The sequence below is a fragment of the Hyla sarda genome, chromosome 7 (genome assembly GCF_029499605.1).
Source record: "Hyla sarda isolate aHylSar1 chromosome 7, aHylSar1.hap1, whole genome shotgun sequence".
NCBI classification, from domain to species: domain Eukaryota; kingdom Metazoa; phylum Chordata; class Amphibia; order Anura; family Hylidae; genus Hyla; species Hyla sarda.
In genome coordinates this window covers 216,007,192-216,018,454 of record NC_079195.1, presented here as the reverse complement: position 1 = coordinate 216,018,454, position 11,263 = coordinate 216,007,192, and the positions used below count along the sequence as shown (strand labels likewise).

General features: G+C 43.8%; 1 protein-coding gene across 3 annotated transcripts in view; it reads left to right on the top strand.

Annotated features, from left to right (window-relative positions):
* Positions 1–6,530, top strand: part of AK5 (adenylate kinase 5) — a 230,351-nt gene extending 223,821 nt beyond the window's left edge. For all 3 annotated transcript variants that reach the window (XM_056532657.1, XM_056532656.1, XM_056532658.1), the window contains one exon: positions 4,144–6,530. In XM_056532657.1, coding sequence (XP_056388632.1) covers positions 4,144–4,212 — 69 coding nt within the window. In that variant the 3' untranslated portion in view covers positions 4,213–6,530. The remainder of the gene's footprint in view (positions 1–4,143) is intronic.
* Positions 6,531–11,263: the final 4,733 nt, after the last annotated feature.

Below are 11,263 nucleotides of genomic sequence, written 5' to 3'. Positions count from 1 at the left end.
ACATTTCAAAAAAGTTATGAAGGGGCCTCACCTAGAACCACTTTCCCTGCCTACTTGTTTATCCACCCTAGACACCAGGATAATATATAACGGCAGAAATGCAAAGTGGTACCAAACTTATATTAAGAAGATATAGCGGCAGGTATATAGAGTATCAGGAATATGAAGGTTAGGGAACATGTAACTGAAGCCAGGCCACTATACAGATCAGGATACCTTGGTACAAGATCACACAAGACTAAACACAGAAATAAAACACACCAAGCTGGGGGCAAAGCAAAAAGCAATGGGTCAGGACCTATACCATGGTGGCATGGCACAAAACATATACAGGTCAGTATACAAGTCAGGAAATGGTCGGTCTATAATTTTAATGGTAAAGAAATCCAGGAAAACAAGTTATGCATTGATTTGCGTTTTACACATTGCATTTTAATAAGTATTTGACCCCTTTGCAAAACATGGCTTAGTAATTGGTGGCAAAACCCTTGTTGGCGATCACCAAGGTCAGTTTCTTGTGGTTGGCCACTAGGTTTGCACACAGCTAGGAGGGATTTTGTCCCACTCCTCTTTGCAGATCCCCTCGGTCATAAAAGTTTCAAGCCTGACAACGTAAACCTTCAGCTCCCTCCACAAATTTTCTATTGGATCAAAGTCTGGACACTGCGACTCCAGGAGCTTAAAGGGGTACTCCACTGGAAAACATTTTCTTTAAAATCAACTGATGCCAGAAAGTTAAACAGATTTGTTAAATACTTCTATTAAAAATCCCAATCCTTCCAGTACTTATAATACACAGGAAATACTCCAGTACTCCAGTGTATAGTACAATCTTTTCTTTTTGAATTTCCTTTCTGGCTGACCGCAAGTGCTCTCTGCTGACACCTCTGTCAATTTTAAGAACTGTCCAGAGTAGGAGCAAATTCCCATAGCCAACCTCTCTTGCTCCGCAAAGTTCCTAACATAGACAGAGGTGTCAGGAGAGAGCACTTGTGGTCAGGCAGAAAGGAAATTCAAAAAGAACTTCCTGTGGAGCATACAGCAGCTGATAAGTACTGGAAGGTTTGGGATTTTTTAATAGAGGTTATTTAGAGGTAACTGTTTTCCAGTGGAGTACCCCTTTAATGTGATTCTTCTAGAGCCACTACTTCATTGCCTTGACCGAACTACCCATTCCTGAACCATTTTCAATGCCGTGGCTGAGGCAAGGCGGCTCTCACCCAAGATTTGATGGCGTATGGCCCCATTCATTGTCCCTTTGATGCAGTGAAGTTGTTCAGTCCCCTAAGCAGAAAAACACCCCAAAAGCATAATGTTTCCCCCTCCATGTTTGATGGTGTTTTTGGAGTCATAGGAAGCATTCCTCCTCCTCCAAAGTAAGTTGAGTTGATGCCAAAAAGGTTGGTTTTGGTCTCATCTGACCTCGACACTTTAATTTCCCCTCTGAATCATTCAGATGGTCTTTGGCCTGGACAGATGCTTTCTTGAGCAGGGGTGCCTCGCGGTCGCTGCAGGATTTCAGTCCCTCACGGTGTAATGTGTCGTCAATTGCTTTCTTGGTGACTATGGTCCCAGCTGCCTTGACATTGATAAGATCCTCCTGCGTAGTTCTGGGCTGATTCCTCACCGTTCACATGATCATTGACACTCCCTGAGGTGACGTCTTACATGGAGCCCCCGACCGAGGGAGATTAACATCTATTATGTGTTTCTTTCATTTGTGAATAATCGCACCAGGTGTTGTAAACTTCTCACCGAGCTGCTAGGCGATGGTCTTGTAGCCCATTCCAGCCTTGTGTAGGTCCCAAACTTTTCCCTGACATTCTCGGACAGCTCTTTGGTCTTTGCCAAAGTAAAGAGCTTTGAATCTGGTTGATTCTGTGGACAGGGGTCTTTAATACAGGTCCCTTTAAAGGGGTACTCTGCTCCTAGACATCTTATCCCCTATCGAAAGGATAGGGGATAAGATGTCAGATCGCAGGAGTCCCGCCGCTGGGGACCCCCTGGATCTCAGCTGCAGCACCCACCTGTTGCGGCTTCTGGCAGCGCTGGAGGCTCTCATCCTAACGACCACGGTGACGTGAGATCGTGACGTCACGACTCCGCCCCTGTGTGACATCACGTCCCACCCCCTCAATGCAAGTCTATGGGAGGGGGCGTGACATCCGTCCCACCCCCTCAATGCAAGTCTATGGGAGGGGGCGTGACATCCGTCACGCCCCCTCCCATAGACTTGCATTGAGGGGCGGGGCGTGATGTCACACGGGGGTGGAGTCGTGACGTCACGATCTCACGTCACCGTGGTCGGGAGCCGAAGCCTCCAGCGTTTCCGGAAGCCGCAACCGGTGGGTGCTGCAGCCGAGATCCCGGGAGTCCCGGGGATCTGACATCTTATCCCCTATCCTTTGGATAGGGGATAAGATGTCTTGGGGCGAAGTACCCCTTTAAGAGAGTGCTCCCAATCTCAGCACGCTACCTGTATAAAAGACACAGTTCTTGGGATTTTTTTCACTGTTCAAATAAATGACCTTAAAACTTATAGACCGATCATGTCTTTGTCAGTAGGCAATCGAACTAAATCAGCAGGGGGTCAAATCATTTTCTTTTACGCTATTGGGGACTACAACTCAGTCATTGGTTTCTTGGTTTAGTTCTTTAAATGTGTCTTACTGATAGCTGTACCTCCACTCTTGGGCGACTGTAATAATAAAAAAATAATCATAGTACTGTATACCTAATACAAAAAACTAGTATAAATGCCTTAGTGAGATAAGAGGGTCCAGTCATCTTCCCTTCAGAACGAGGTGGATCACACAATACATCAGTGACACAGTGTGAAGCCTTTAGTGATCGGTGACCTTTACTTATTTATTATAGCCTTAAAGGTCAGTGCAGACCTGGATGTGATCAGCTCCGGCAGGTTTGTCAGCCCGAAAGATAGATCAGAAATACTTTAGCGAGACCGAGAAACCTGGGAAATAGGATTTGTTTTCTGATCGGGACATAAAAAAGGATTATTTGCAGACAGATGTTATCATTTAAGAAGAGAAGGAAACATTGGCCCTCATTTACTACGGTATTCTAAACCCGACTTGTTTTGTCGTTTTTTTTTTGGCGTCTTTGTCTGAGATATGTCGCAGACATTGTGCTCCAGTCTGCGACATGATGCGACATTTTTTCCCGACGGACCCGATGTGGATTCTCCCAAACCCGAAAAAGGGGCGTAACCCGACATTTCTGAGCTTTCCCACGTATTTATAAAGGTTTACAACCCGAATTTGTTGAATTGTTGTGGATTTTTTCCCGACAACTCAGAGGAGTTGGAAACCAAAACCAACAAAACCCACGTGCGACAAACAGGATGCGACATAATAATAAATATCAGGGGAAAAAAGCAGTCGGGTAAGAAAGCAACATAGACTTACAACCCAATTGTCTAAGTAAATGAGGGCCAATGTCTATGGATCTGACAATGAAGCGTTGGCTCTGATAGACCAGAGACCTCGTTATCTATAACGTCCATATGCCCTAATGAACAGCGCTTGTCTTTATGAGAAAACTCCCTCATGCGGTGCCTACAAAATGGTTCTCCTATATAGCTCACAAATTCGAATATGGCCCCTGATGCTCATCACCAGTAACCACACATCATTCTTCCCTAAATGTCCCAATAAAGAAATAAATGTATATATATGACAGGGAGATGGTGATGTAGGCTGTAGAGGCTGGTCAGAGGTGATGACATCACTCAGGGGGTGTGGCTAGAGCTCAGAGACAAGATCCAGCTACGCCTTCTGAGACAGCGGATAATGACATGTTGTCTCGGGAGAGCGGTAGGAGCCAGGGCTGCTGGGACAACATTACACTCACAATGAGAGGGCTATACAACTTCCTGGTAGGATGGAGGTGGTGAAGGGGGGGCCAAGGAGCAGCTGAGGGAACACCACACCGACAATGAAAGGACTACACAACTTCCTGTCAGGGGTATTTCAAGCAAAAACCTGCTGTGGCCAGTACAATTTGTGATAACATTATATTAGTAAGTTATATATCTTGAGAAGATAGTTTTATTTAAATTCAACTTTCTGATAGCGGAATACCTCTATATAGATGATAAATCTTTTTTCTTCTTCACTTTTCTAGATCAATGCCGAGAGATCTCCGGACAAGGTTTTCCTTCAGCTCTGCGCATCAATGGACTCAATTTTCTGAGGATCACGGGGAGTGGGCGTAATTGACCCAGAGTCGGCAACAGAGCCTCGGAGGAATGTGGACATCTTGTATATTTACTCATCTGTGGGCGCCTCCTCCTTCCACCAGTGCATGCTGTCTGAACTCTAGTGGAAGATCGCCGATCGCTCTATGGTCTATGCTATACACGTCACATGGAATGCTGCAGGCTTCAGTCACTTGAGGAAATACACTGCTCAAAAAAATAAAGGGAACACTGAGATAACACATCCTAGATCTGAATGAACTAATCGTATGAAATATTTTTGTCCTTACATAGTTGAATGCGCTGACAAGAAAATCACACAAAAATTATCAATGAAAATCAAATTTATTAACCCACGGAGGTCTGGATATGGAGTCACACTCAAAATTACAGTGGAAAACCCCACTACAGGCTGATCCAACTTTATGTAATGTCCTTAAAACAAGTTACAATGAGGCTCAGTAGTGTGTGTGGCCTCCACGTGCCCCTATGACCTCCCTACAATGCCTGGGCATGATCCTGATGAGGTGGGGGATGGTCTCCTGAGGGATGTCCTCCCAGACCTGGACTAAAGCATCCGCCAACTCCTGGACAGTCTGTGGTGGATGGAGCGAGACATGATGTCCCAGATGGGCTCAATCGGATTCAGGTCTGGGGAACGGGCGGCCAGTCCATAGCATCAATGCCTTCCTCTTGCAGGAACTGCTGACACACTCCAGCCACATGAGGTCTAGTATTGTCTTGCATTAGGAGGAACCCAGGGCTAACCGCACCAGCATATGGTCTCACAAGGGGTCTGAGGATCTCATCTCGGTACCTAATGGCAGTCAGGTACCTCTGGCAAGCACATGGACGGCTGTGCGGCCCCCCAAAGAAATGCCACCCCACACCATTACTGACCTACCGCCAAACTGGTCATGCTGGATGATGTTGCAGGCAGCAGAATGTTCTCCACAGCGTCTCCAGACTCTGTCAAGTGTATCACATGTGCTCAGTGTGAACCTGCTTTAATCTGTGAAGAATTTGCCAATCTTGGTGTTCTCTGGCAAATGCCAAATGTCCTGCACGGTGTTGGGCTGTAAGCACAACCCCCACCTGTGGACATCGGGCCCTCATACCTCCCTCATGGAGTCTGTTTCTGACCGTTTGAGTGGACACATGCACATTTGTGGCCTGCTGGAGGTCATTTTTCAGGGCTCTGGCAGTGCTCCTCCTGCTCCTCCTTGCACAAAGGCAGAGATAGCAGTCTTGCTGCTGGGTTGTTGCCCTCCTACGACCTCCTCCACGTCTCCTGATGTACTGGCCTGTCTCCTGGTAGCGCCTCCATGCTCTGGACACCACGCTGACAGACACAGCAAACCTTCTTGCCACAGCTCGCAATTGATGTGCCATCCTGGATGAGCTGCACTACCTGAGCCACTTGTGTGGATTGTACCACTAGAGTGAAAGCACCGCCAGTATTCAAAAGTGACATTAGCCAGGAAGTATAGGAACCGAAAAGTGGTCTGTGGTCACCACCTGCAGAACCACCCCTTTACTGGGGTTGTCTTGCTAATTGCCTATAATTTCCACCTGTTGTCTGTTCCATTTGCACAACAGCATGTGAAATTGATTGTCAATCAGTGTTCTTCCTTAGTGGACAGTGGGATTTCACAGAAGTGTCATTGACTTGGAGTTACATTGTGTTGTTTAGGTGTTCCCTTAATTTTTTTGAGCAGTGTACAAGCGCGTCAGGCGCGGCTCACACTGGGCATTGGATACTACACGGAAAACGGGGAGTGGAGTTTTTTTTTTTAAAGCAGCATACTGGTGCAAATGTGCTGTACACGATTGTGTGTCTTACATGCTTAGCAAGTCACGCTAAATTTATCGTGTCACGTGCGCTTGTTCCTAAATCCTTGTATCCTACATTATTGATAATGCGCCCCATTGTACGAACTGCAGGAACTATTTAGGCAGAGTTTTTAATTTTATTATTTTTTAACTCAATGGGGGACATTTATCATTGAGTTTACCCCTTTTTGTTTAGATATTAAAACCTTAAACCTAAACCTAAAACCGCAAAGGCAACAAATTTTGCACAAATATAGAACACCGAGGAGTGCGCGTACAAATGTGTCAGACAGTAAAAACTTGAAGGAATCTCTGTTTGAGCAAAATTTATGAACAAGCTGGCGCACGGTTGATAAATTTTGGACAGACATGCAACACATAGAAAGCGCTAACCGGGTTTAAAGGGGTACTCCCGTAGAAAACGTTTTTTTTTTTTAAATCAACTGGTGCCAGAAAGTTAAACAGATTTGTAAATTACTTCTATAAAAAAATCTTAATCCTTCCAATACATTTTATGGGCTGTATACTACAGAGGAAATGCTTTTCTTTTTGGATTTCTCTGATGTCACGACCACAGTGCTCTCTGCTGACCTCTGCTGTCCATTTTAGGAACTGTCCAGAGCAGCATATGTTTGCTATGGGGATTTTCTCCTACTCTGGACAGTTCCAAAAATGGACAGCAGAGAGCACTGTGGTCGTAATATCAGAGAAATCCAAAAAGAAAAGCATTTCTTCTGTAGTATACAGCCCCTAAAAAGTACTGGAAGGATTAAGATTTTTTAATAGAAGTAATTTACAAATCTGTTTAACTTTCTGGCACCAGTTGATGAGCGCGTGTCATACCCGGTGGGTCCCAGTTGCTATAAGCAACCAGGACCCATGCTAATACCGGACATTGCCGATCTGGCTGATGTCCGGCATAAACTCTTTAGACGCGTCGATCAAAGTTGATCGCCGCGTCTAAAAGTGAAAGTAAAAGCGTCTCAGCTGCTCAGTCGGGCTGATCGGGACCATCACGATAACATAGGGATGTCCCAATCAGCTAGGACGCAGCAGGAGGGTGGCTTACCTGCCTCCTGCGCGTCCGATTGATTGCTCCAAGCTTGAAATCCAGGCTTGAGCAATCAACCGCCGATAACACTGATCAATGCAAAGCTATGGCTTTGCAGTGAACAGTGTATAAGATCAGTGTGTGCAGTGTTATAGGTCCCTATGAGACCTATAACACTGCAAAAAAAAAAAGTAAAAAGAAAAAGTTAATAAAGATCATTTAACCTCTTCCCTAATAAAAGTTTGAATCATCCCCCCTGAATCAACTGTGTAAATAAAAATAAACATATGTGTGGTATCGCCGTGTGCGTAAATGTCCAAACTATAAAAATATATCGTTAATTAAACCGCACGGTCAATGGCGTACGCGCCAAAAAATTCCAAAGTCCAAAATAGCATATGTTTGGTAACTTTTTATACCATAAAAAAATTAATAAAAAGCAAACAAAAAGTCCAATCAAAACAAAAATTAAACCAATAAAAACTTCAGATCACGGCGCAAAAAATGAGCCTCATAACGGCCCGTACATAGGACAATAAAAAGTTATAGGGGTCAGAAGATGACAATTTTAAAAACATAAATTTTCCTGCATGTAGTTATTTTTTCCAGAAGTGCGACAAAATCCAACCTATATAAATAGGGTATCATTTTAATCGTATGGACCTACAGAATAAAGATAAGGTGTCATTTTTACCGAAAAATGTACTGCGTAGAAACGGAAGCCCCAAAAAGTTACAAAATGGCATTTTTTTCTTCCATTTTGTCGCACAATGATTTTTTTTTCCGTTTCGCTGTAGATTTGTGGGTAAAATGACTGATGTCATTACAAAGTAGAATTGGTGGCCCAAAAATAAGCCCTCATATGGATTTTTAGGTGCAAAAGTGAAAGGGTTATGATTTTTAAAAAGAAAGGTGCAAAAACAGAAAAACGCTCCGTCCTTAAATGATTTCTACCTCACACCGACATTGATAAATCTCCCCCACTGTCCCTGTGTGAGTGCGGTCGGAGTGGTTCTTTAACTGCGGGTAAATTCAGGATGAAGGGGAAAAAAGAAAAAAAAACGGGGCTAAGCCGGATGAAGTGGGAGCGCATCTATTTGTACTACTTAACGCAGTAATTGGCAGAAGCTGCCGGCGCCCCGCTGGAGTCGTCTTTGAGATTTTAAGTGGGGAGAATTGAAAAAACGTATTCCTTTCATATGCGTTACAGCACCGCTGGTAAAGTGCATGCAAGTGGGCGAACCTGACGGGAAATCGCTGCGCGCGCCGCCACCCCCCCCAGCTATCGTCTGTACGATCGCGGCTTTTACGGATTGTACCCAATATGGAGTAAAATCTTCTTTATAAGTGTATTTTGTGTGAGTCTATTTAGTTTGCACCGGCAGTGATATGAATTCGATGAAAGCCACGTGCATGATGGGAGTTGTAGTTTTGCCAGTCAATTTCTAGCGCGTGTATCTCCGCCTCATGGTACAGTAGCACAGAGTAGGGAAATGATGCTGGAAGTCAGCGTACTTAAAGGGGTACTCCACTGGAAAACATTTTCTTTTAAATCAACTGGTGTCAGAAAGTTAAACAGATTTGTAACTTACTTCTATTTAAAAAAAATATTAATCCTTCCAGTACTTATCAGCTGCTGAATGTTCCGGAGTAAATTCTTTTCTGTTTGAATTTCCTTTCTGTCTGACCACAGTGCTCTCTGCTGACACCTCTGTCCATGTCAGGAATTGTCCAGAGCAGGAGAGGTTTCCTATGGTGATTTGTTCCTACTCTGGACAGTTCCTAAAATGGACAGAGGTGTCAGCAGAGAGCACTGTGGTCAGACAGAAAGGAAATTCAAAAAGAAAATAATTTCCTCTGTAGTATACAGCAGCTGATAAGTGCTGGAATTATTAAGATTTTTTATATAAAAGTAATTTACAAATCAGTTTAACTTTCTGGCACCAGTTGATTTGAAAAAAAAAAATGTTTTCCAGTGGAGTACCCCTTTAATACTTGCAGCTCTCCAGCTGTTGCAAACTACAACTCCCATCATGCCCTGACAGCCTTCGGCTGTCAGGGCATGATGGGAGTTGTAGTTTGCAAACAGCTGGAGAGCACACGTTCATAACTTGAGTAAGGCCCGGGACAAGAAACGTTGTTTTTGGCCATGTTGATTATCTCTATCACAGGTGCAAGGTTTGTTACAGTGTATCAGGGCAGGCTTTTATCACAGAGGAAATTAAGCAAGGGATTATCTTGGGTTTGCAAAATGCTTATATATCTATATAGAAAGATGGAGATTTATTTTTCTGATACAGAGCACCAAATCCCCAGCATAAAAGTAGATTTACAGCAATGGTGACCTCTTGTAGACACCACTGGAGGAACCTGCGTAGTTTACTGCACACTGTATTTTATGGACTCCAGAGCTCCCTCTAGTGCCGACAGCTGGCATGTTATCTTTGAAATCTACAGCTCTACTGAGGATTTGGAGCTGTGTATCGGAAAATCTAGGCTACAAACACTAACCATACAAAGGTTTAAAGGGGATATCCAGGAATAGAAAAACAGAGCAAATTTTTTTTTTTTTTTAAACCGCTCCCTGTCTGTCTCCAGGTTGTGTGTGGTTCTGCAGTTCAATTCCATTGAAGTGAATGGAGCCAAGTTGTAACACCACACCCAACCTGGAGACAGACAGACGGAGTGATTTTTGAAAGAAATTTGCTCAGTTTTTCTATTCCTGGATAAGTAAATCGGTGGAGAATTTTGGGCTTCAAAACAGTGGTGAGCAGTGGTGGATCAGTCAAAAGCCAAGAGTTCACAGACATGGCCGTGCTCTGGCCAGATACCACCACCATTTTTTTTTTTTTTTTTTTAAGCTTTCTATACACACAAAACATCTTCTCTCTAGATTTGCTTAACAAAGATGCATGGTCAGCTCAGATGAGAGTGCATGTGTTTGCAATGCTGATTCTTCTTTTGGTTGCTTAAAGGGGTTATCCAGGAATATTAAAACTGAGCTTATTTTTTCCAAAAACAGCACCACCACTGTCCTCAGAGTACGTGTGGTATGACAATTTTGAGCTGCAATACCATATACAGCCTGAGGACAGTTGTGGAGCTGTTTTTGAAGAAAAAAATCAAAAATATTTTTTTATTATGGAAAACCCCTTAAAGGATTAGGCATTTGAAATCCAATATGTCTGATTCTTCTCTGCTCTGGCTTTTCATTGGAGGAGACCTAAAGGGGTTATCCAGGATTAGAAAAACAGCACTAAAAAGGTCCTTAGGTTATGTATGGTGTTACAGCCCAGTTTCATTGAAGTGTGGTGCTGTTTTTGGGGAAATTTTTTTAGCTGTTTTTCCATTCCTGGATATCCCCTTGAAAAGGCCTCAATACACATTACATAAATCAGCCATCTGATTGTCGGGGTCCAAGTGATGGGATCCCCACCAATCATAAGAGGAGGGTTCCTTGTCCCCAAAGTGGATGTAGCAGAGGTTGAGCATGCACACTGTCAATCCATTGAGTACAGTACTTGGCTATCTTCAGCCATGCGATATTAAAGGGGTACTCCGGTGAAAAAAGTATATATTTTTTTGTGCTTACCATAAAATCTCTTTCTCGGAGGATCCATTGGAGGACACAGAGACTGTAAGTATATCTTGCTGACACTAGGCATACAAAAATAAGTCGGCCCCTCCTCGCAGGATATACCCCGCCTACTGATTCTGAGGTAATCAGTTTAGTCCCAAAACAGTAGGAGAAGACCAACAGAGAAAGAAACCAGCAGGTGTCCGAAGAAGCCAGGCAAAAAATAACCTAACACTACCCCTCGGACAGAAAAACAAACCATAGTAACCAAAACAGAAGGGTGGGTGCTGTGTCCCCCCCCCAATGGATCGTCCAAGAAAGAGATTTTACGCTAAGGAAAAAATAAAAAATAAAATAAAAATAAAAAAAATAAAACACTTTTCTCGGTTGGCTCCATTGGGGGACACAGAGACCGTGGGATGTACCAGAGCAGTCCCCAGCATGGGAAAAATACCCAAAACAGAATCAGGCAGAAGACTGAGCCACTGCCGCCTGCAACAACTTGCGACCCGCAAAACACAGACGCAAAAGTGTGCTCCTGGTAGAATCTGGTGAAGGTGTGCAAAGATGACCAAGTGGTTGCCTC